The 24,393-nt window shown below is 42.1% G+C and overlaps 3 protein-coding genes and 1 long non-coding RNA gene across 4 annotated transcripts in view; 3 read left to right on the forward strand and 1 right to left on the reverse strand.

Annotated features, from left to right (window-relative positions):
* The first annotated feature begins 1,545 nt into the window (after positions 1-1,545).
* Positions 1,546-5,177, forward strand: LOC134462701 (homeobox protein Hox-C8a-like). Its single transcript, XM_063215846.1, has 2 exons — positions 1,546-2,346; positions 3,078-5,177. Exons 1-2 carry the CDS (start codon positions 1,911-1,913, stop codon positions 3,413-3,415), a joined length of 774 nt encoding a protein of 257 aa, XP_063071916.1. The 5' UTR covers positions 1,546-1,910; the 3' UTR covers positions 3,416-5,177.
* A 5,680-nt stretch (positions 5,178-10,857) lies between these two features.
* The window catches only part of LOC134462706 (uncharacterized), a 107,508-nt gene continuing 93,972 nt past the window's right edge, over positions 10,858-24,393 (reverse strand). Inside the window, exon 3 of the long non-coding RNA XR_010037563.1 lies at positions 10,858-11,526. This is a non-coding gene — a long non-coding RNA (uncharacterized LOC134462706). The remainder of the gene's footprint in view (positions 11,527-24,393) is intronic.
* Positions 15,769-18,326, forward strand: LOC134462702 (homeobox protein Hox-C6-like). Its single transcript, XM_063215847.1, has 2 exons — positions 15,769-16,595; positions 17,082-18,326. The coding sequence occupies exons 1-2, from the start codon at positions 16,196-16,198 to the stop codon at positions 17,378-17,380; spliced, it is 699 nt and encodes a 232-aa protein (XP_063071917.1). The 5' UTR covers positions 15,769-16,195; the 3' UTR covers positions 17,381-18,326.
* LOC134462705 (homeobox protein Hox-A5-like) lies at positions 20,367-24,027 on the forward strand. Its single transcript, XM_063215850.1, has 2 exons — positions 20,367-20,874; positions 22,150-24,027. Exons 1-2 carry the CDS (start codon positions 20,367-20,369, stop codon positions 22,362-22,364), a joined length of 723 nt encoding a protein of 240 aa, XP_063071920.1. The 3' UTR covers positions 22,365-24,027.

Raw genomic sequence — 24,393 nt, forward strand, 5'->3', positions numbered from 1 at the left:
CAAACTGTGCACCCGGGAGGGAGTTTATCCTGACAATAAGCCGAGAAGAGCTCGTAAAAGCTATGGTCAACCTGTTTATTAGTCCGTTAGAGTAAAGGTGAAGACCGGCTGAGTTTTGAGCTGCCTCTTGGTAAATAATCAGATAGGCCTCTTTCAGGAATTCCACCTTTTTGTCAACATTGTTTATTTGTTGGATTTGTTTGTAAGCCTGCTTTACCGACTTTACCTTTTCCTTCTTATAGACACACAATGTTATTTAACAAGCTTCTTTGACTTCATTACCACTCACATGCTATACAATACTGAAATTGAATGGTCGTTTTAATGAGTGCGTAATCTGTCTTTGTAATGTATAGCTCTCTCCCTTTGCGTTGTGGGATAGAGAGCCATGCTACCTTGGGCTTCAAAAGAAAGAACAGATAAGATTAATAAACATCGATCTTTATTCACTGGAAGAGATCGAAGAAAATAATCTATGCAAACTCAGGCCTTCTTGTCCCTTGCTGTTTAAACACCTCCATGCGTGTACAGATCGATGAAGGCTTCAAATGAAAGCATTAAGAAATAATCATAACAAACAATAGAATATAAAATATTTCCATTTTATTCACAGATGCCATATTGTACACAAACACAATTAGTATCACAAAAATATTTTTTTATTTAATTTAAAAGCACTGCTTATTTCCCCCCCAAAACAACTCATTTACACTCCCCGTTAAACAAGGTAATTATACAATACATCTCACTCCTATAATGTGAAGTCGCACGAATTATTACAGTTGGTCCCGGTAGCATATAGATTGAATTATAGAACATTTCTAGAAATACAACATTGAAAACATTGGCCAGTTTTTATTATTATTATTATTATTCTTATACGCTGTGTGCAGAGAGAGAGAGAGAGAGAGAGAGAGAGAGAGAGAGAGAGAGAGAGAGAGAGAGAGAGAGAGAGAGAGAGAGAGAGAGAGATGTAAAGAGTAAGCTAATTATGACTTGTACACTCGTGACATTAGTAGTCCTTTCCATCATGCTATTAGATATTAGGCCTGCAACACAACGCTAAAGCTGTATCCTTGATGTACTTGGTGTACACGTGTAACTGCACACAGCGCCAAAAGAGTAGGCGAAATGTGCAGTGCGTGCGCATATGATTTTGTGAAAGAAATCGTGTGTGTGTGTGTGTGTGTGTGTGTGTGTGTGTGTGTGTGTGTGTGTGTGTGTGTGTGTGTGTGTGTGTGTGTGTGTGTGTGTGTGTGTGTGTGTGTATTAATTATTGCCTTTCAGCGTGCTGTATCGTAGGCTACAACCATTCTGCAAAAAGTCGATTAAACGCAGCTTCAAGGTAGCCTAGACGTCTAGGAAGGGACGGCCAAGAATGGGAGGGGGATTGAAGTGTGTGTGTGTGTGTGTGTGTGTGTGTGTGTGTGTGTGTGTGTGTGTGTGTGTGTGTGTGTGTGTGTGTGTGTGTGTGTGTGTGTGTGTGTGTGTGTGTGTGTGTGGAGAAGGGAGGGGGTCTGTGTCATGGAGAGGGGGGCGCGCAAAAACGCTTGTGACTGTGTCGGCGGAGCTAGCCAGGCTTAGCAGTCATATCAACCATTCACGACATATAAGCCTTATTAGAACGCTGCAAATACAGAAAAGGGGGTGAAAACAGAGAAGAGCACCCCCTACCAGGGAAAAAGAGTGAGGAAGTGAAGAGGGGAAGACAACGAAAAAGAACGGCTGATACCTGGAGTTGGACACTGAACGTCTGTATTTTCTCCAGCTTGTCTCTATGGTTGTGTGATTCCGGTGGTCATATGCATGGGCTCTGGGGCAGAACTAAGGTAATAGCAAATTGTCCAGCACTCTACTCATCCAACGACAGCAACACTTGAGCAGGCGACACACGGGTGAAAGCGGCAAACATGAGCTCTTACTTTGTCAACCCGTTATTTTCCAAGTACAAAGGCGCTGAGACGCTGGAGCCAACGTACTACGACTGCAGGTTCCCCCAGAGCGTCACCCGGAGCCATGGGCTGGTGTATGGAGCTGGAGCCGCGGCACCGGGCTTCCAACCCACACCCCATCACGTCCAGGACTTCTTCCACCACGGCACGCCGGGGATCTCTAACCCGGGATACCAACAGAACCCCTGTGCCCTGGCGTGCCACGGAGATGCCACGAAATTTTACGGCTACGACGCTCTTCCGAGACAATCACTTTATGGCGCCCAACAAGAGGCGAGTGTGGCGCAATACCCAGACTGTAAATCGTCGAATGGCACTAACCTCGGAGACGGACAAGGCCATCTAAATCAAAATCCGTCGCCTGGTCTCATGTTCCCTTGGATGAGACCCCACGGTTAGCTCAAGCTCCTTTTTAAATGTTCAAATGTCTTGTGCTTTGATTGTGTAGAGAAATTACCGAAATGATCCCTCGTGTGCGCATGTAGGCTATACGTGTGCAGTTCAATGGTGTGTGCGTTTCTATACGTGTGTAAGTTTGTTTTGTTTGCATTCAGTCGAGACATTCTCCCTATGTGATGGCATTACACAGCTGGTTGTTGACTCACTCGCCGTTAAGAGTTGATTTTCCTTAGTCTAAGGTGCTTTGTGCCTTACATAATGTCAATCAGAATCGACCATTTTCTTAAGGGGAAATGTTATCAAAGTAAATGCTGTTTGATCTGGTGGATATGCGTTTATGGGACCGCGAGTGAAGATGAGCCAACTCACAATAAAAAAAAACAGGAACACCTAACTAACAAGATATAACTCATGAACCATAACCGTACTTGGCCTGTGTTCTCTCTCATCCTTCAGCCCTCTGAGATTTAAGGTTGAAGGTGTATACAGTCGCATATTGTGGAAGTCGTCACACCAAATAAATACTGACTGGATGTGTGGTATGTCATCGCCCTAGTCATAACACAAGTGTAGCACCATAAAGAAAAAAGTTCATGAAATCAGGTTCAGCGCTCGCTTGCTCTGCACCACCGAATGCAACACCATATCACATGTTTTGTTGATATGTGCCTGCCTGTCTCTCTGTGTATGCTTCAACATATCTACATATCTCACTGCTTTTCTCAGCTCCAGGAAGGCGAAGCGGGCGACAGACGTACAGCCGCTACCAAACACTGGAGCTGGAGAAGGAGTTCCTGTTCAACCCTTACCTCACACGCAAGCGACGCATCGAGGTCTCCCACGCCCTGAGCCTCACAGAGCGACAGGTGAAGATATGGTTTCAAAACCGGCGCATGAAATGGAAAAAAGAAAACAACAAAGACAAATTTCCCGGACAACGAGGGGAGGCCGAGGCCGAGGCTGAGGCCGAGGGAGAGGGTGATGAGGACCCCAACGAGGAGGCAGAAGCAGAAGAAGCAGAGAAAAAGGAGACAAGAGAGGAGGAAGAGGAGACGAAAGAGTGATTTTATTGCCCCCCATTTTTATGGTTATACGACTTAAAGTTGAAAGATAGAGAAGAGAGGGAGGGGGAGAGGAGAGACGGGCTAGTGAGGGAAGAGATCCCCTTTTACGACCACAGTTTTATTGAGTCAACAAGTGCGGAAATCCTTAAGAGAGGCAATTGTGACACGGCTTCCTCTCCACGCAGTAAACCCCCAAATGAGAGCAGGCATCCAATGACAATTCAAGCTTTTAGTGAGCCCGCTCTGATAAACAAAAAAGTGGTCCGTCTTTATTTCCAGAAGTTTCAATTGTATGTTCATCAACTGTGTCTCGACCATATCTACTATAAAACCATGAGACCAAAAAAAAAGAAACAAACAAACAAAAAAAAAACAACAACCAATAGCCTATCCAGGCTTGACGACACAAGAATCACAACGAAAGGCTGAAGCCCACAATGGTGTTTTTTTTTGTTTTGTTGTGCTTTTGTTTTTTGTTTTTGTTTTTAAATCGGCTATCCCTCCCATGTGACATTCAGTGCCATAACTTTACTGTGTGATCAATACTGAGATTACTTAATTCACAGTAATAGAAAAAAAAAACCAACAACAACATGCAATTCTAGAGAAATGACATGATATTAGGGCGATGGGCCTAAATGTATACAATTTATTGCGAATATATTATTTTATATTATCAATGTGTGTGTTTTCCTCCACTAGCGTATTATTTATGTAATTTGAGTGGATAAACGAGAATCCAGGTAATCATAAGGCAAATTGATAAAATTGGACTCGAATGATGCTACCTATAGGATGAGAGGGCTGCAACTTTTTACTAGATTATTTGAAAGGCAGTTTCACTCTCACCCTTGAACTGAAACAAAAATCTACCTAATCACAACTGTATTCATATCACTGAAAATTTGTAATGCATATTTTGTACAATTTGTGACATTTTGCTTAAACTGAATCGTTAGTTACTCAATCAAATGCTGAGAGGATACATTTTGAAATCATTTGACTTTACATGACATGGAGTGTACACGCGTATTGTGCCCCTCTGTTAAGCAAACAGCCTACCTACCTAAACCATGCGTTTGTACACGTAGGCCGCCTACCTGACGTACAGCTCCCCTCGATTCAGGGGCATCTAACTACCTACAGTAGGCCTTGCAACAAAAAACTTGACAGTATCGACATCTATCGGCACTGACTTCGGAAACTTCCTATGTGCCAGGTAGCCTAAAAAACAATGGACGTTCAAAGCACTCAGATAGAAAGGTCAAAGCTCGTCAATGCAGATTCAACTACCAATATGACTAGAGGTTGGCCATAATTTTCCTTTGGCGAATGAATGCATTTATGAATTCTGAGTTGAATTTCATCGATGTTAGGCACGATTTGACGAGATGTTTGACCGATGCATACTATGAAGTTTTGAGAGGCCATGCCAATGTGTGTTAACAAGTTATAATAGGCTACAACGCAGTTAACTATTCAAAAATACATTGAGTATTATTAAGTCCCCAACAACTTAAACTGCCTAAACAGACGCACTTTTGTGTGACAATTGTTTTACCAGATGAAGAACTGTAATGTTGCTGATCAAGCATCAGTTATTATCATATTTCTGTGCTGGTGTTCTAGAATAGATTTTTATTGCACTGAACATGTATGTCTTCGTAAACATTGTGCCACAAAGGCTTATGTTCTTATGTTTCAGAGGGAAGTACGTTTTGTTTTCTGTATGCACATATGTTGCTAAGTTGTACAATAAATGGTAAAGACAATTTTTGTCGTTTTTTGTGTTTTGTGTGGCCCAAACGTGTAGCCGATTACGCACCAGAACATGCGAGCACGTAGTAGCCTACACACACACACACACACACACACACACACACACACACACACACACACACACACACACACACACACACACACACACACACACACACACACACACACACACGCGCGTAAAAATGCAACTCACGTTGCAAAGTGTTGCGCACAATGAACATTTCTTACGTTTACGCATTTTCTTACCAAGATAGGACTATGGAAATTAAAACGGACAATTCTGTATACTTGTCTTAGCTGTAACAAATCAACTGGCAGCTTGTTGTAAAAAACACATCAAGGTCCCTGTACAGTCATTCCATTATAAGGATATTACACATTTCTGACATGTTTGTAGGCCAACTTTCTTCTGAAAAACTCGTCATTTTGCGCTTGGTGTGTGTCCATTAACAGTTGGCGCCACAGCTTTGACGGGTGAATTTTGAACACAGCTGATACAGAATTTACCAGTGTTTGACATAATACGTGATATACTCATAACCAAAACGTTGACAATAGAAATCATTTATTCTATTCATGATATAAGGAAGATGTGTTGTAAACGATGAGACCATGCTATTATTACAGGACAAGGGTGGTTAAGGTAATGTGGAGGGGATAGCATGAAATCCAACCGGGTCTAAGGAAAAGTACGAATGCTGTTTTTCAAATAAGTAAAAATGCAAAGTGCAAAAGCAAACTAACTAAATCCACCACCGTTGAGGTCTCCAGTTTGCTAATATGAAGTACCCAAAGATCAATGAAATTGTGGAAGTGTGTGTGTGTGTGTGTGTGTGTGTGTGTGTGTGTGTGTGTGTGTGTGTGTGTGTGGCTACGCGCGTGTGAATTTCTACAAAACTGCCTAGGCTTTGGTGATGGTGTGCAGTTTCTCACCTTTGTATACATTGTAAACGGATGTACCAGAATCACCTACAATTTGGAACGGAACAAAAGCAAATAAAACGATTGAATATTTCATTTCTGTTTGTCTACTCAAAACAATTTGAGAGTCACCTATAAGATAGGAAATTCATAACCAGTTTCTTTGGGTCTATTCCGTTATGCTCTCAGGATTTCAAAGAAAATGTGCAAACAGAATGCATTGTTAAAATGCACCAGCAAATATGAAAACATAGGATAAATTGCTTGTTATGAAATGCATTAGCCAATATGCGGGTGAAGAGTTGCGCATGGCCTGAATTACGCACTGCATTACTGCGCGATAGACCTTCTGGGTTTACTTGCTGAGCAGGTTATTTCCAAACCTAACTCACTGTGTTGGGAATATTTTCATAAACTAGGCCCCAAATGTAAACAACTATAAGTGGAGGTCAGGAGGCCCAGAGAAAAATGAAGTTGTGCTCTTAGACTTTACCACTACTCCTAACGCGCAAGCGTCACCAACATCACTCCACCAATAATAAAGTTAAACTTCGATGCTTTCTTCATCAGGACATTATATAAATAGCATAATTTAGTTGAAGGACACTTAAGCATTTATACATTTTGCTATTCTGGCTAATTATTAAGTGATGCGCTTACCAGTCGTAGGCCATGTGTCGAGAGAGATGGACACAACCAGACAGTTGTGTAGTTGTGCACAGAATAAGGAGACAAAAATCTATTCCTATCCCTACAGTTGTCTGTGGGGGTTTATAGGCAGGGTTTTTGGCCCTGCGGAAGTTTTCTTTCGGCGTGACAATGGTCTGCGAGTATTGTCCACCCGTCTGGCTTTTGTACTTTATATTGCCCTTGTAGTAGCCACTTCCTGCGCCCTCGTAATCACCTGTTAACTTTATTGTAGCCTCATAAACTCAACAGTGTCTTTACAATCCAAGCCAGGCTTTTAAATGTGAGTATAAATACTTGGAATTGTTTGTGTTTGTGTGTGTTTATAAAAACGAATATAGGACTTTGCATGTCATATGATATCATCCAACAGCCGTCGGTTGTTTTCATAGGCCTATTCGTTGCATTACCGAATGTGGCTAAAGTTGTGCTTGCTGACCAATGCCTTTATTTCCCATTCATAGGATTAATACATTTTTTAAAACATTTGAAATGTAGTCTGTGTGTTTGGAATTTGCAACTGAATATTAACTCGCACACACCATTAATGTCAACCACTGCCGACATAACCTAATATTTCTTCACCTGATCTTAAATGCAAGCGTCCGTAAACACACTGTGCCACGAGAGAACGCAAGGCCGGAGATATTATAGCAGCCCCATACACCGTTTGGTATGATAGAAAAGAAAGTCACCTTAGACATTAACACATTTTCCATGTATACATGCTATGTATATTGGCCTTACTATATAGATCACTAGAATCTGAAGGGCATTGAAATCCGAGGGCACTCTGAACATGTTGGTCAAAATAAAATGTGTTGCCTTTATCTCAACTGCATGCATGCAGACAAAATAACGATGAGACGCAAGGCTTTATATGAACACATTTTTATTTTATTTATGTTTTTAATTTCCCCATCATCATTATCACAATATGTAATACCATATACGACCAAATATAAAGGCCTACTACCGATAGGCCTGCACATTAGCCTAGACAGTTTCGCAGAGGATTTTAAAATATCGCAATTGTTGGTAGCAAAAATATGAGTTTACAGCATTCACATATACAATCTTGCATGTGCTACATGTGATAGATAGACACATTGAGCGGGCAGACATCTCAGGATGGATCAAGTACCTTCCTCAGTTGGCTCCTATGGCGCTCAAGTGCGGCACCGGGAAACAAGAACCGCTCTCTCATCTCCATCACACCTCCAATGTTCCTACTCATACAAACTGAAAACATTAAAAAATAGGGACTAAAATAACGGAAGTATATACTTTGATGAGTGCTAATTGTGGTGATGTAGTCTATCACTGTCCGTCCGCCAGGGCACTGGGCCCAGAACTGGTGTGAACTTGTGACTGTAGTTACACTTTGCGCTGTTAGTGATGGAGGCGCTGTATTTTGGAAAACTGTTGAAATACTCCTAGTATTAACTATTGTCCATTTTTGCTTTCTTTTGAACCAATGAAAAAGCATCTGTCTGACCCAAAAACCCATGATGTGGAATGAATGGAATAGCCGACAATGCATGTTGCTCAAAGGGCAAAGAAAAATATGGCTTATCCTATGCGGTATGAGAGGGACTTATTTGTGGGTGAAAACGATAAAGAATAGAAGTGAGGGTGCGGAGGGGGCTCAACGCATTCCTGGTTGTTTGGTGGGAAATTTACAGCTAAGTAATAAAAGTTTACGACTGAGGTACTATTGGGATTGGCTACAGCAGGGTCACATGACGCGCCCTCCGTGAACGTGAACTTTGTACTGTTGTCTTTCCTGCTATCATATGCTCACCCATTCGCGTACGGCAGACCGACAGCACAAAATTCGGTGTTTTTTATCCTGATTTTTCAGCTCCATCTTACGAGTACAGGCAACGCTATCGCTTTTCATTTGGCTAGCATTACCCACCCCTTCCCCATGTCTCCCCTTCATCCGCTTTCCTCCTCCTCCTCCTTTTACTGCTGTTCGCCGTCTCTCTCTTCCTCTCTGTCACTCCTACTATGAGGTAGGGCTAAAGGTAGGGTTATAGACTTTGACTATAGCTCGCTTTGTTCCCTTGTTTTGCGGACATACATTGTAAGATACAACAGGGCGTCTCCAGGCGTCCTCAGCTTTCAAGAAGCCGAACCGGAATTCCGACATGGGTCTTGGGATATTTACTGATACCGCAGTTGGCACCACGCACGCAGCCTCTCTGTCGCTTCCTCTCGCCGCTGGACCAGTCCGCGTGCGTCACAGCGAAAGGCGCGGGGAACGTGGGTAAGTTTGGAAATCTGCGTTCCTTATTGGTTTACAAATGTATCTAATAGTTCCCACTGGGAAGTAATTTAATGATGTAACAACTTATCCATCCCGAAATTTAACCCTCGGTTGTCGTTCGATGGTGTACTGCTCACAAATGATCAGATAGGCTACAGTTGCTGTGTGTAGGGAGTCCAGCACTGTGCGCAGAGTCTGTCTTTCATACACACTACTCTGTTGTATATTTTCATGAGAGAGAACGTGTAAAACGTCACGCAATAATGTTCTTAACTCTGGTGTGAAGTAGTAAAAAGAGCACTTTAGCCCACTGCGGCCTCTGGTCAGTACTCTGGAGAGGTATGGTCCATAAGGCCTGCGTTACCCTTGTCAGGGCATCCGTCAACATATCATTACATGAAACGGAAATAGTGATGAAGCCCCAATTTACTGGGTGTGGATGATGGGTTGTGTGTGGAGGGCAAATGTATGCTTTTTTTCTTCATTAACATTTCTTTATAGGTGCTATAGACGAATGTGGTGTAAAAATGCTAAATATATCCCTGATGTACCTGTACCCCAGTCAAGTCTGGCTGCTAACCACGTGAGCTAATTGACATTACGCATGGCACAAGTCTGGTTTGGATTCTAACGCAATTTAAATAAAACAAAATATAGGCCTAATTGCAATGTCATGTGTGGTTTATTGGATGGTACAGTTCTTTTACTGTTCAGTTTCTCTTGTTTGCTGCACTTGTCATGTGCTGTATTGTTGTTATATCGTGTGGCTAGTTCTACTATATATTTCTCCTTTTGGATACTATTTGGATGTTATATGAGATTGTTAGGCGTGTGTCAGATTAAACGGGTCCCCTCTTACAAATAAGATCCACATGTTATATTCTACAGAAACAGTCACAAGCAAACAGTAATTGGATTGTTGTGGATGGCAATGTAGGCCTACCTGTTGGTAAAATATTTAATAAATAGGTAATTAGCCCCTCTTATTTGCCCAGGCCCTGCATAAGTACCCCAAATCAGTCTCATTGTTGACAGTGAGTTGCATGCAGTGAAATGCGGCCTTTCTGAGCTGTCTTGTCAAATTCAACACTGCCATCTAGTGTCTACATGGCGACGGTGTTTACTGCATCAGTATTTTGGCCTATATCGATCAAGCTACCCTTGCAAAATACATATCCAGACAGCAGGGCATTTTTCTCTCTTTTTGTGGTGCGTGAAAGTGACTGGAGGATGACTGGGCTGTGTCTCTCCCCAAGGCCCGGGGCTGCTGACGGGGACATTTTATGACTCTAGATGGTACTGTGGATTCACCTTTTACGAGCTGCCAGACACGTGGCATGCACCACGTGACTGTGACTTCTTATGGAGACAGAGAGTGCCCACACCTTATTTCGTTTCTTCTGAAAACCAAATTATTGATTTCATGCGCTGTCCGGGTGCACTGGCACACATTCCAAACACACGTGGTGGCTATTGGATTTGAAAATACTCAAGTGACCTCCATATTATATGACTGACTGTCGGCTCCTATGTTTACTTTGATGTTGCAGGCCTTGAAGTAATGATGCCGTCCGTCTTTAATTCCAACTTCCTCACAGCATTAGAGCACAAACAAACCAAACTTTACATAGAGTGGGCTGTATTAAACATGCTTTCACTTCTTATTGACTAAGTCTTGAGGTGAAATTATCCATTATTAGTAGTATTATTATCATCATGATTTGCATTGTAGATATAGTTTATATTCCATCTACCTTATTTAGGTCTATTGTTCTGTATGCCTATTATTGTTTTATTTTAATTACTATTATTGCTTTCAATATTTTTTTAAACAAAAGTAGGAGCATATAGGCCTACTGTTAGAAATATATTGTGTGTTGCGTTTAAATGTAGCATGCTTGAATGCTGCGACTGCATATTTCATTCTTTATTTTGTGTATCACTATTCAAGTTATAAGGTAGCCCTATATACATGAATGTGCCAAAGAAAGAGAATCCATTGCTTACAATAGCCGCAACAGCCTGCCAATCAACATGTCACACAACACAACATGTCACACAAACACCAGACATCATGCGACTACATTTGAAATTGAGCTGTACACGATTAGTTTTTCTCGGTAGCAAAATTAAATGATTAGGCATTTATGTGTCAAATTCGCATTGACGCTTCATGTTGCTGCTTCACTGTAAGCAATCGGAGAGTCACTTGATAAATGTTCTCACAGCGTGCTTTGACGGTTGCGTCATCTCACATTCTTGTGCGGTTGGGGTTAGACGGAATTCAAAAGTTGAAGAATATGCAGCGTTTAAATAGGGATCCTTCCCTATGTAGACATGTCTTCCACAGCGGCCTGATACTGAGCTATCGCCCTGGATTTCTTGCGTGCCTGCTTGGGGTTTATCCAAGGACATGTACGATCAGATATAGTCGCTCCGTCCGGGTCTCTGCCTGAGGAACAAAAAGAAAAGATAGAGGGAGCAAGAGAGAGAGACAGAGAGAAAGGGATACAAATGGGGGAGTGAAAGGGGAGTACAGGGAGGTTATTAAACTTTATGGCCGTTTTACTCTCTGCACAAAAAAGTCAGAAAGCCTTTCAGCCTTGATAGTGGGATAGAAATGCGGAAAAGACACAAAAACAAGAAACGTTTTAGGCCTATCTCCAAGATGTAGACTATACAAGTCCCAATCTGATAACAACAATGCCTCATCTCAGAAGTGATTAATGAAATATTCTTTATGGAAATATTAAAATGTATTTTCTTTAAAAATGAATTTCTAATTTGGCAGAGCTAATTAGATTTGTTTGTGTTTTTTCACTGAACAAAAATAAAATAACTTCGATCAATTTTTATTGAAAACAACTTTTAATGTCTTATATTTGTATTTTACACAGACATGGCTTTGTGTGTAGCTTATGACGTTATGCCCAAAAGGCAAAAGCTGGAGGTGGGAAACAGAGCTATGTTGTCGGCCGTCGCGCCATCATCAGCAACACCTCATAATGACGTCCTGAGTCCCAACTTTACACTTAAAAAGGAACCACTGGACTTTGACAGACGGCGCCCAGGGCTTTGAGGACACAGGGCTTCAAGTGGTTTTGGTTTGACAGGCCTATACGATATGTGTCCGGGATTATGAGCTTTTTAGAATGTATACAGTACTTGAGGAAAAGGGCACTTAAAATAGTGAACCGCTTGGTTGGCTGGCAGCAGCTGCCGTCGTTATGGAGTCAAATGCCTTGAGTCCTTAAGTGAAAAAAAATATATGTGCAGCCAAAAAAAGTCGATAAGACGCAAGACACAGTACTATGCCTGTTGGTTAATTGCATTTGTTAAAAATTGTGTGGGACTAGCTTCTGTTTGCTAGTGTAAGAAGTTTGTTTGAGATAATGGCACAGTGCATTTACGCATAATAGCCTACTCGACAAAAAGTCTGAAAACAACTGTTACTTAAATCAATCGATTAACATGTACGGCTAAAATTAAGTCGAATTAAAACGCTCACATTACCTCCACGGACAAATTAGGCTAATCAGGGTGTTGTTGTGTCCATTTGTACTGCTTAGTAGCCCATCATTAACTTGTAGTAGCCTACTGGGCGATGTTTGATGTGGTGACGTTGCGTCCGTGGGAAATCATCTATTGGGCCAAGCTATAGTATAGTACAAAACCATAGCTAGCATGCTGGAAACCGTGGTCTATTTGAGGAGTTTTGCTGGCCGGGCGTCTGCGATGCTATGCCGCAGCTTGAAGGGAGGCATCAGACAGCATATTGTCTTCCCCAGTGCCCCGGCTCTACCAGTCGCGCACAAAAGGATGCAATAAAACACTTCCCGATGCACTTCCACTTTCGGCTTCCAATAAAACAGTTCTCCCCCACACCAATTCACATTTACTTCACATCCGCCTTACCAACAGCAGATGTCTTTCGGATACTGCGTGCTCGCCTTTCTTAGATTATACCACAAGTTTAAGAAAAGTGAACGCTCCTCTTTCTTTCATGAATGTAATTGCGTTTCTGTCGTTTGACCTGTCCTTATCAGCCGTGAAACTCCCACAAACCCCTCGTGATTTTGTAAAGTATTTATGCCCTAGTCCTGCAAAATTTGGTGGTCATTATCTGAGTGAACAGACAATAAAATTGTGTGTGTGTGTGTGTGTGTGTGTGTGTGTGTGTGTGTGTGTGTGTGTGTGTGTGTGTGTGTGTGTGTGTGTGTGTGTGTGTGTGTGTGTGTGATAACATCCTGCTCGACGTGAGCCTGACAGCAATGCTCATATGGCCTACATTAAAGTAATAGCTCTTTAAAAGCATTCTCTTTTTGCACTTCAAAGTCGCTTTGAGAAACACCACGTTTGTATCCGACACAACTGGCTTCGGGGATCTCTGTGCTTTCCATGACCTTCAAACTGAGCAGGAGTTGAGGCACAAAATAATAGGTTAACAGAAATCTTCGAATTCTATAGGCCCTACATTAAAACCTTTTTCCTGCCCTGACAGTCATGGTGCGAATTTAAATTGATTTTTCTTTAACATGTGCTAACCGACACCGCACGTTTTTTCTTCATGTTGTATTTCAATTATTAGTAGTTTTTACATTGTTTTAATTAATGGCAATTAACAGTATTCCTTTCGGCGTTTACTATAATAGCCTTAGCACATTATTAATGGCGTTTTCTTTCATGTTCCTGGCACGTGAATTATTCACTGACAATACTTTCCACCATTTGGTTTTAAATTCATGGCCTACTAAAGTTGTTTGGAAAACAGTTCCATGTGTGGTTTGCTTAACCATAATTCAACAAATTACAAAGTGCGGTTTGACTTTGTCAGTTAAGGATGTAATTTTAGCGACATGAAATAAGTTTTCATTTCATCCTCGAGGTCCCCATGCCTCTATGCATAGGTTGTATTTTTAACGGTTTTGGCAAATCAGTTAGAACACGGCCTATAGGTTCGTATGTGCACAACTGTACAAGACCTCGATTACCCCCACACTCACTTCCTCATATCCTGCCGTTTGCGTGGTAAACAAATCCGCCCGGGTAAACAAATGTCTACCTCCGCACTCCTCACTTTGTACAATTGGCGAAATTTCGGCGTGCAGACCGACGGTCCATGCGCTAGGGGTGTCATGCGCGGTCGGCTGGAACCTGTCATTTGTCTGCTTTTATGACTTCTTCGGCTGCACAGGCGTTAAGGCATTCTTGCGCAGTAAAAACGGTCATAAACCCCCTCTCCTTTTGCTCCAGGAATTTGTTCTGAACAAAGAGATTGGAAGCACTGCGAGGGGGAAAAGACAGAAAAACTAGCCAACATCACACTAGGCTTTATCGACTACTTATCTGCCTGTAAATTGTGGTTCTGCATATCCCTTTGTGTAGTTATAGGGAAAGGTGTGTGTGTGTGTGTGTGTGTGTGTGTGTGTGTGTGTGTGTGTGTGTGTGTGTGTGTGTGTGTGTGTGTGTGTGTGTGTTAGCGTGTGCGTGCGTGCGTAAATACATGCGTATGTGCGTGCGCGAGCGCGCATTTTTTCCGCCTCTCCAGCGCAACATTTGTGTTGTGGTGTTTGTGCGGTATTCTAGAATATTGAACATTTGGGTCACTGTGCGGCTACCAGAGAGATGAAAGCACGCATCATATAGCCCTACACTCACACACAGACTCCTTCTACAGGGGGTGGCATTAGATGCGGAACACATTCAGAGCTATTGTACCCACAAAAGTGCGATACTACCATTTTGCGTGCTCTGTTGAATGTAGCTGGGCTGGAAAATGGGAAGCAGTGTGTGTGTGTGTGTGTGTGTGTGTGTGTGTGTGTGTGTGTGTGTGTGTGTGTGTGTGTGTGTGTGTGTGTGTGTGTGTGTGTGTGTCAGAGAGAGAGAGAGAGAGAGAGCGCAGTTATGGACCATAAGCTACTTCTTATAACTTTTGGCCTCATTCGAAGATAAGTGGACACCCATGGCTAAAATCATTCCTTCCGTCAAAACTGAAACATTTCTCCATTTAGCTTATTTTCTGTTGGGATTAAATTAAATAATATATCTCACCAGCACTAAATGTATCGCCTGGCTCTCTCCACATTTGTTCGGCTGTCCACGGTTTCTGTAATTATATTAACTGGGAGCATGCGCTATGCATCACACTTTAAAATTGTGACCAATGATGTCACTCGCTCCGAGAAACAAATATGTTTATCGATTTTACAGACAGTGTATTGGCAAGGTTATTTTATGGGCGCATAATTCGATTACACTCGCCTCAAGTTGTGGGCAAAGGCGCTTTTATCTCTGCGCTCTGCGCCGCTTGGCATTGGAGCAGATATTTTGTGCGTGTGTTTTTTTTTTTTTTTTAGGTAATGTGCTTCGTCAAACACCGAGGAGAATACAATCTTAAGACACTCGACACATACAATAATATATGTATTGTGGTATTGATAGTTAGTGATCAATCTCAAGTATTCGCCTGATAAATAAAAAAAGTTATTTGTTGGTATTCCCTATTGCGCAACAGGAACATAGTACCCTACCCCAGGTGTGTGTGTGTGTGTGTGTGTGTGTGTGTGTGTGTGTGTGTGTGTGTGTGTGTGTGTGTGTGTGTGTGTGTGTGTGTGTGTGTGTGTGTGACGTATTCAGAAAGCTATGCAGTTCCTTGCATGTAAGTTTGCGTATACATTTATGCATATGTGTGAGACAGAGTGGGTTGCGTGCATGTGCCCGTGTGCGCATGTGTGTATGAGCCCCGTGTGTCAGAGTAAGAATAAAAAATCCACTTTGGCGTTTTTTCCTGCTTTCCCTCCACTCCTGCTTTTTTATTGGAGGAAATGTGGTCAGCTGACAATGTCATCTTGTCCATCTTGGAGCGAAGCTTCAGAAACAACATTCGCTTGTGTGCACGGTGTCTTTATTGGCGACCGGAAATAAATTATAAAGAAATCATATAGCTCGGGCACCTCCATTAAAAGATAGACTGACACAGCGAAAGTGAGTGACTGAGTGACTGACTGCAAGAGCGAGACTAGAGTGAGAGAGAGGGAGTGTGTGAGAGAGAACAGTGAGAGTAAGGGAGGGAGGGAGAGAGAAAGAGTGGGAGCAAGGGATTGAGGGTTTAGGAGAGAGGTATGAATTCCTATTTCGCAAACCCGTCGCTCTCGTGCCATTTAGCCGGTGGCCAGGAGGTACTACCCAACGTGGCCCTAAATTCGACCACTTATGACCCGGTTCGGCACTTCTCGTCCTACGGCGCTGCTGTGGCGCAAAACCGGATATACTCCTCGCCTTTCTACTCTCCACAAGACAACGTCGTTTTCGGCTCTGGCCGGGGACCCTACGACTATGGATCAAACGTCTTCTACCAGGACAAGGACGTCCTTCCCAGCTGCAGACAGACGAGCCTGGGCCAGGGCGCACAGAGTTCGCTGGGACAAGACTATACCACGGAGCAGGGCAGGAGTGTGTCTCAGGACCCGAAGGGCAGCATTCAGATTTACCCGTGGATGCAGCGCATGAACTCTCACAGTGGTGAGTATCGCAACTCGGCGAGATAAATTAAGCAAGGGCTCGCTCTGGTTTTACGACCGGGGAAGCTACTTTTTATCACCCCATAAACCATTACTGCAGCAGCCCTGTCGCCCGGCAATAAAGGCCTTTTATCTTTGGAGGATATCCCCCTTTTGGCCGAACTGCTCCGCTCTACTACAGAGCCTCGTCCACTCAGACAAAAACAAAAGATGGTCAAACTTTTATTGGATCACATTTGCCCCAGTAACCTTACTAAATGTAATCTTCAAGAAACGCAGGTGCGCTCTGAGTCCAAATTTTATGTTATGAGGTGTTAATGCATGTTCCTATAGAAGATTGGAAGCCCGAAATAAACTTTCACTCAAGTTGCGCTATGTGTGTTCGCAGTACAGTATGTGTGAGACCGTCGGTGTATTAACGTGCTCTGGTTAATGATTATCTGCAAGTTTTCTCCTCTAAAACGTGTGATTTTTTTCCCCCTTGTAGGAGTCGGTTACGGGTCAGACAGACGAAGAGGTCGACAGATCTACTCCCGATACCAAACTCTCGAACTCGAAAAGGAATTCCATTTCAATCGCTACCTGACGAGACGCAGACGCATCGAGATTGCCAACATGCTGTGCCTCACCGAACGCCAGATCAAAATCTGGTTCCAAAACCGTCGTATGAAATGGAAAAAGGAAAGCAACCTGACCTCCACCCTCACAGACACTGGCACGACGGGAACCAGCCAGGAGACGGGCAAGGAGGACGCCGAGGAGTCGACTGACGAGAAGAAAGAGTGAGCGGAGTCTCCTCGACCTGCTTTCAAGAGCGGTACACTTAAGCATCGTGGTGTACGGGATAACTGAAACTACCTATTGACTACCTTTCGTTTGGCACAATTCATCGACATGACAAAGAAGACGTGGACTGCTGCAAATGCAATGCGAACCCCATTCAACAGCCATAGTATACATGCTCTGTCATTCCACTTGAGTTGTAGATGAGTAACAGGCTGCGCTACAGAATACAGATCTATTCCAGACTTTTTCCATTCCCCGAAACATACGTTTGTGGACTTGTCGTTGTAAAAGCCAAACACAATTTCACTGTATTTTTTTTGCCTTGAAATAGCCAACACCTTTGCCATCAGTCACAAAGGACAGCAAAACATCTGACTGGGGGGAAAAAAGTCACAGGTGAGCGGGAAATGGAGATGTAATTGTGAAGGAAAAGAACTTCGCGTTAACTTTTTTTATGCTTTGACCATGCCTATATAAGTTTTTTTTATTATTATTTTGATGTATAAACCGAACATTGTATGCTGAAAGAAATATTCACTGATCGCTCCCTCATACTACCTGAGTTGTGAATATGTTTGTAAATATGACATACGTCAAGCCTTGCTCCTGTGCGAGAGAGTTAAGGAACGCAAGTCGTTACTGTAATGTTACTAGGTACTATATTTATGTTTAGAAATATACCGAGTTAAGACATCACATGTATGGTTATATCATTATTAAAACATGCCTTTCAATCGTAGTATTAGATGAGTTAGCTCAATAAGTGTTGTATGAAACGTATGCCACCTCATATGTAATAAAAAATCTTGCTATGGAAACGTCGAGTCCTGTGTTGTTCTTCTTTCTCATGTTCTATCATGCAGTAAATAAAATGTCATCTGTGTTTCGATTAGATACATAACTTCCTGAACAAATAGTATACATCTCCAGTTACCGTACTCGTGTTTTATAGCTGTGCTGTTAATGAGATCACGATTGTGGAAAGAAATTTCGACAACTTCTAGTTCCCATGCATCCGTGATACAAAGACGCACAAGGGGGTGAGGGCAATACGTAAGGCCTTGCATTTCCTTCAGCCCTCCATTCACGATGGCGCAAAAGCACAACTTTCCCTTTCATCCTCATATCTGTTTCCCGCAGACAAACAACAGAAACGTTGTTTTACAACAACAGTTAAGCAACTGTTAATATTAATATTGATTGTATAAACCATTTTGTCAATCATATTGGGACATATATGCAGCTGTTATTATCAAAAAATCCAGATAAACATGCAGAGGCCAGAATGCCGCTTGCGTGTTGGAATTTGTACAGTCAGAGATAGGTAACACAACTTCTTAGTATGAGGTAATGTCATGGTATTGCTATAAGACGTTTTAGATACGGACCATGTATTCATAATCTGTACGGATGCACCATTTACAGTGGCATTATTACAATAATCCGCTTTTCAGGAGACGCCCAATGTTGGGCAATGTATAAGCAGAGAAGTGATGTTGACCCAGCCATGTTGACAAGAATAATAATGTTAATAATAATCACACATTATTTTAGAGATAAAAAGTACATTACAGAATGTATGACGGACAAAGAGTTACGAAATACAACTTCATTAAAATAATAATGACGCATACAAATCCTTATGGCACACATTAATTGATGCTATTGATGATTATACGAAGGCCTTCGTAATTACTGTTGTTGTTATCATTATAATCCTGTTATCGAGGGTTACTGTATTTTGAGACGATTCTGTCGCCAGTGGGGTTTTGTTTAGCATTACGCGCCGTGTGTGGCAAAGAGATGAGTAAGCTAACTAGAGATTAATTTACAGTTTCAGATAGTGTAATAGTAATTTTCAGTAGCATTGGGATCATCTATTACGCATGATGACAATTCATTGGATTTTGTTTTTTTTACATGTCACCTAGGCCTAGTTTGGATATGCCTGTGTGAACGTATATCCATCCACAGGTCTGTAGTTGATGCAAAGATACTGCTTTGTACTTCTTGTGACTAAAAACATTTCAAGACAAATGTTCTAAATTCAGAACCACCATGGTGACATACTGTCCTTTTTATCAGCTGAATTTGCGTGTAGGCCTGTACGGGAACTGAGATTTGTGGAACAAGCCTAATCAAATTAGGAAGAAAGTAACCCATGAGTTTTATATTTTGACAAAGAATAAAGTTCACAAAGTTCTTAAAAACAGGACTCGGGTCTAATTTAAGTTGTTTTCATTTCACCATGAAAATATATTTACTGTAGCCTATTGTATTTGGATATAAAACTTATTTCAAGGTGTAAATGGTGTCAATACCCCCCTAGTTACACAGTTTTATTCAGAAATACCACCGTGACTGCACGATCACTCCCACACACACTTTGCCCCTCGGATATGGCAGCCATATTCTGAGTTTGTGTAGCCAGTGTGCGCATGACTTGATACGCTTTTATTTTTTTAATTTGTGTTGCCAGGTAGATCCTGAGACGCGCTAAGGTCGTAGGTAGAGGTGGCCCAGTGCTCAAAACTATGCTCTTTTCCGTCTCCGGCACCAGGTGACGCTCTCGGCCTTCTGTCCGGCTCTTCCCCTCTGGTTGCCCCCCTCCACCCTCTTGCCCGTGTCCCTGCTAACAACTTATCAGACGTTTCTCCTACTTCCATCAATAACCTCTTGGTGTGATCTAGCCAAATTTATGACTGGCCGATAGGAGCACGTGATACCTCTCAAACAACCCATATTTGGGCAATAGAGAACAAAAAAATAAAAGAATCCCCCCACCTATAAATCGTGGTCATTTTTAGGATAAAAACCCTCATGAACTTCAAAAAGGGCCACAAATCAAACGCAATAACAATAACAAAACGTTATAACAGTTCTCGGCGCTCATTGAACAGAATTATCGTGTTATGGTAGAACTTTAATGTAATAATTTACTCGCTATAAATGCTTCTAGTTGGTGTTTGCTACGTTTTCTTTTGAAATGAGCTCTTACGTAGCCAACTCGTTGTTCAAGCAAACAAGTCATGAAGCGTCCGCTTTCACTTTGCACAACCATGGTTACGGTTCCGTGCCCGAGCTCCACGTACCGTCAGGCTACTGTTACGGAGGGCTCGACCATCAACCTCGAAGTTCCTTCGCGTGCCCATCCTCCTCTAACTCGCTGCGCGCGGGGGAGATGAGCTCCGGTCCGCGAGGAAGTCCCGGTAACCATACAGCACGAGCGGAGCAGTCGACTGACTCACCCAGGGGCCGTCTAAACAGCACCGGTCACAGTTCCCTCAACCTCGGACTTTATGGTCGCAAAAGTGAGGGGGCAACGGAAGCCAGCGAAATGCCCACAGGCAAAACGAAAGGTGCCGACGAAACCAAAGTTGGAACTTTGCAAACCGTTCAGCCGGTGGGACAAGCCGGCCACCCAAGTCAAAACCAAGGCAATGAACCGCCGCCGCAGATCTATCCCTGGATGACTAAACTACATATGAGCCACGGTAAAGTTTTAAGAGCCTTCCCTCTTGTCTGATACTTCTTGAGAAGCGTTACTTTGTCACTTTTTCACTCCTCCATGTGCTCTCCGTTTCCCCCTTGCCCCTCTTGAGTTCATTCACAGTTTTCCCAGAGTTTTATAGTCCGTATTCGGAAATAATAAAACTCACAGTCGTAAATTTTATGACAAAGGCATCAAGTGCTCGTAAAACTGTCCGGTTACGCCGAAGAGGCGATCTGCGTTCAAATTTACAGCGATGAAACTGGATCCGGGGAAAAGAACTCGTCTTTAAACAATGGGCCTGTATCTATTCCCGAACTATTAATTGAAAATTATAATTGAAAACAATTGCATGATTTTGTGTAAAAAATAATTTTACGCCAGTCATTTGTGTTTCACCGTAACCATTTCTTAGCATAATGATTCACTGTGACTGAGGAATGTTACTTTACAAAAGTAGCCTAAGTGAAACCAATAGAAAGGCAACTGACATAAATGTCTGGTATTCAAAGGTTTATGTAGGCCTACAGTGTTAATCTGTAGGCTAAATCTTAACATCAGCATTAACATGTAAGAGCATGGATCTAAAAGTTAATATTTCCGGTCAATTAATGACTTCTGCAAGTCTCCAACAACGTTTCATTATCATTTTCAGTTTATTCATCCCGTTTGTTTGCGATACGTGAAGTGCTACATTTAATAGGCTATATCTCCATGCATGAACATTTGCTAATTAAAGAAAAACTTTATCAAATTATTGATTATTGGTAGGACCTGAGAGAGGATGTGTAAGGGCAATGTTCTGATTATTCTAACTCTATTGCTTGCATGGCTTGTTTGGAACCTGTTATCGAATTCAAATTAATCCTCTGACCTAATTCTAACCAAGACAGAGACCGCCATGGGAAGTATACATACAAGGGCGCAGTAACCCTCAATTGACCCGAAATCGATTTCTTCCGACAGTCACATCCAGGTCGTGTGAAAGGCAGTCTTTGTGAGGGTTTAACGTATACGTACAATAATTTTCTAACTGAGGCAGTGCATGTGGAGAAACATCACCCATAAAATACTTGTAGGTGAGAAATACTCTCTAAAACGATTCTAGTGAATAGGCTACAGTTCAGTGTTAGCCAGGTCCCTGTGCCACCATAATGATACAAAATAACCTACAAAGAGTGCATACTGTTGCTATAGATCAAATGTCTATTTGTAGTCATCTTATTTTTTCCTTTCACCTATTTTTTATTTTTATTTTTTATTTCTGATGCCACTCCAGAACCGGATGGGAAACGCTCGAGGACGAGTTACACCCGATATCAAACTCTGGAGCTGGAAAAAGAATTCCATTTCAACCGCTATCTGACGCGTCGAAGGCGCATCGAGATTGCCCATACCCTATGTCTGAACGAGCGACAGATCAAAATCTGGTTCCAGAATCGACGAATGAAGTGGAAGAAGGATTCCAAGCTCAAACTTAAAGATCCCTTCTAGTACTCTCTCTAGACGATTTCCTCAGAAACAAGCTGTTCAGAGGAATGGCGTCCAGAAACTTTTAAACCAACCCACCGGTGTTTCCAAACTGTGACCTAAATGTAAAATGCGATGTTATTAGTGTGACATGTGGAAGTATTATTCAACTTACGGTATGGATATGAGTGTAACTCAATTGTCATGTTTATTATTTAATATTGTGAGCATTTTGTCCTTGTAGGCCCTTGCCTTCACATAGTATAATAATCGTAGATTCAGCAATCTGGCCAGATTGACAAAACGCCATCTTAAAATTAGCTGAAACAATATGTCTAAAATAGGCCTATATCAGTTCAATAACATTACACATACACGGCCTAGGATGTGTCCATTGCGGAATTAGGCCAACTTAATAAGGTATGTCGAATGTCATCGTTTTCTAAAATATTTGGACAATTGGCTGGTCTTGCTTGGTTTTAAGTTTGGCCTCGACTACCAAATTCCATCATGATGTCTCTCAGTCCTCATATATTCTGGCATATGGTCATTAAGAAATCAGCAAGTGAAAAGCTTTTGATCAGGAATCATATTTGGCGCAAAATACAACAAAATCATTCTTGTGTTTATTTACCTAGGACTATTGTATGTAGATAACATGTGATGGTAGACTCAAGAGTTACACCACATTGCTTCATTTACTGTGATCTCTGACCTTCCTTTGTTCTTCTCCTTACAGCCAGTATTATGAATCATAGCCATCTTTCTTTTCTACAATCGTCTTACTTGTATATCCATATGCGCTATGGTTTGGTTTTAATCATTGAGATGTATTCTTTTGGACGAATGTTCAATTTCAATCGGTTACAGAATAATAAAAAAATAATGCATGTTGTCTGTCACGAAGACAAACACAACGCATGTGATCTTTGAAGGACTTGTTAATGCCGCCATTTCTTGACCAAGACGTCTTGAATTCCTTTAGATGCTCTCGCTTCATGCAGTCAGAAATGAGCCCTTTGGGTGACACTTGCACGTACTTAAATTCCCTTAATGGGTCTGAAAAATGAAGCACAGATCGCCACTGCACCTTCGGAATTCTACAAACACAGTAGAAAGAATAAATAAATAAATAAATAAAACGGCCTGACCTTTTTCTTTGGGGCAGAAAAGCTCTGTCATTTAAGACAAATATGTCCCCCCTATATGTTCAATCTGTGTGTCAGACTGTTTGTTCATATGACAGTTGCTGTGGAGCAGAGCCTGTATAGTCATTAAACTCAGTGCCACTCGTTTTCGTTTCCACCTGTCACCTGTCCAAATGGGTAGTGTCATTTCCGCCCTTAGCAAACTTTGTCTCACCACATGGATTCGATTACTCACTCAAAAGACATTGGATAACACGTTTATATAAGTCAGTAAGAGCAGTCTGTCTATATATGTCCTTATTGGAGCAACACTTGAGTTTCAGGGTGGAAAATACTTTTTACACTGCTCCCAGCATCAGTTAGGAGTCCCTCTAGAGCGCTTTTCTGAATTAAATTCATCCCAGGCCTGCGCTGGAATGTGTAAAGCGCAAACGCCCATTCAAAACTACACATGTGACATTTCTGGGGTCCACTACAAAGGGGTGGTTGACCATTTTGTGGGACTGTGCCTGTGAATACGAAATAAATAAAAAAAACAACTGATGCAAACTGAAAACTTGTCTCACTTTTGTCACAGTACATTTGGTGCACGGTGTGTCTCATTAGATGGGAGAATTAGGGCTTTTGTCCAGTGCAGTAGCCCTCTCCCCGATTGTAAAACGAAACAGTAAGTGTTTGCTGACTTTTAGCCTGTTAACAGTTCTCCGCTGGCCGAGCTTTGATGCAGACTTTCTGTCTGTCAGCCTCCGTTTCCCACTGCTGTTATTTACAGTACAGACGGGACCCTGTGAAACTTTACGACCCTATCGCGTCATAAAACTTTACAGCTTAGCCTAGCACCTCCCAAACGACAATTGTTTCCTGTCTAACCAAACAGATGCGAACGAGAAGGGAAGCTTGAAATG

The sequence above is a fragment of the Engraulis encrasicolus genome, chromosome 14 (genome assembly GCF_034702125.1).
Source record: "Engraulis encrasicolus isolate BLACKSEA-1 chromosome 14, IST_EnEncr_1.0, whole genome shotgun sequence".
Taxonomy (NCBI): domain Eukaryota; kingdom Metazoa; phylum Chordata; class Actinopteri; order Clupeiformes; family Engraulidae; genus Engraulis; species Engraulis encrasicolus.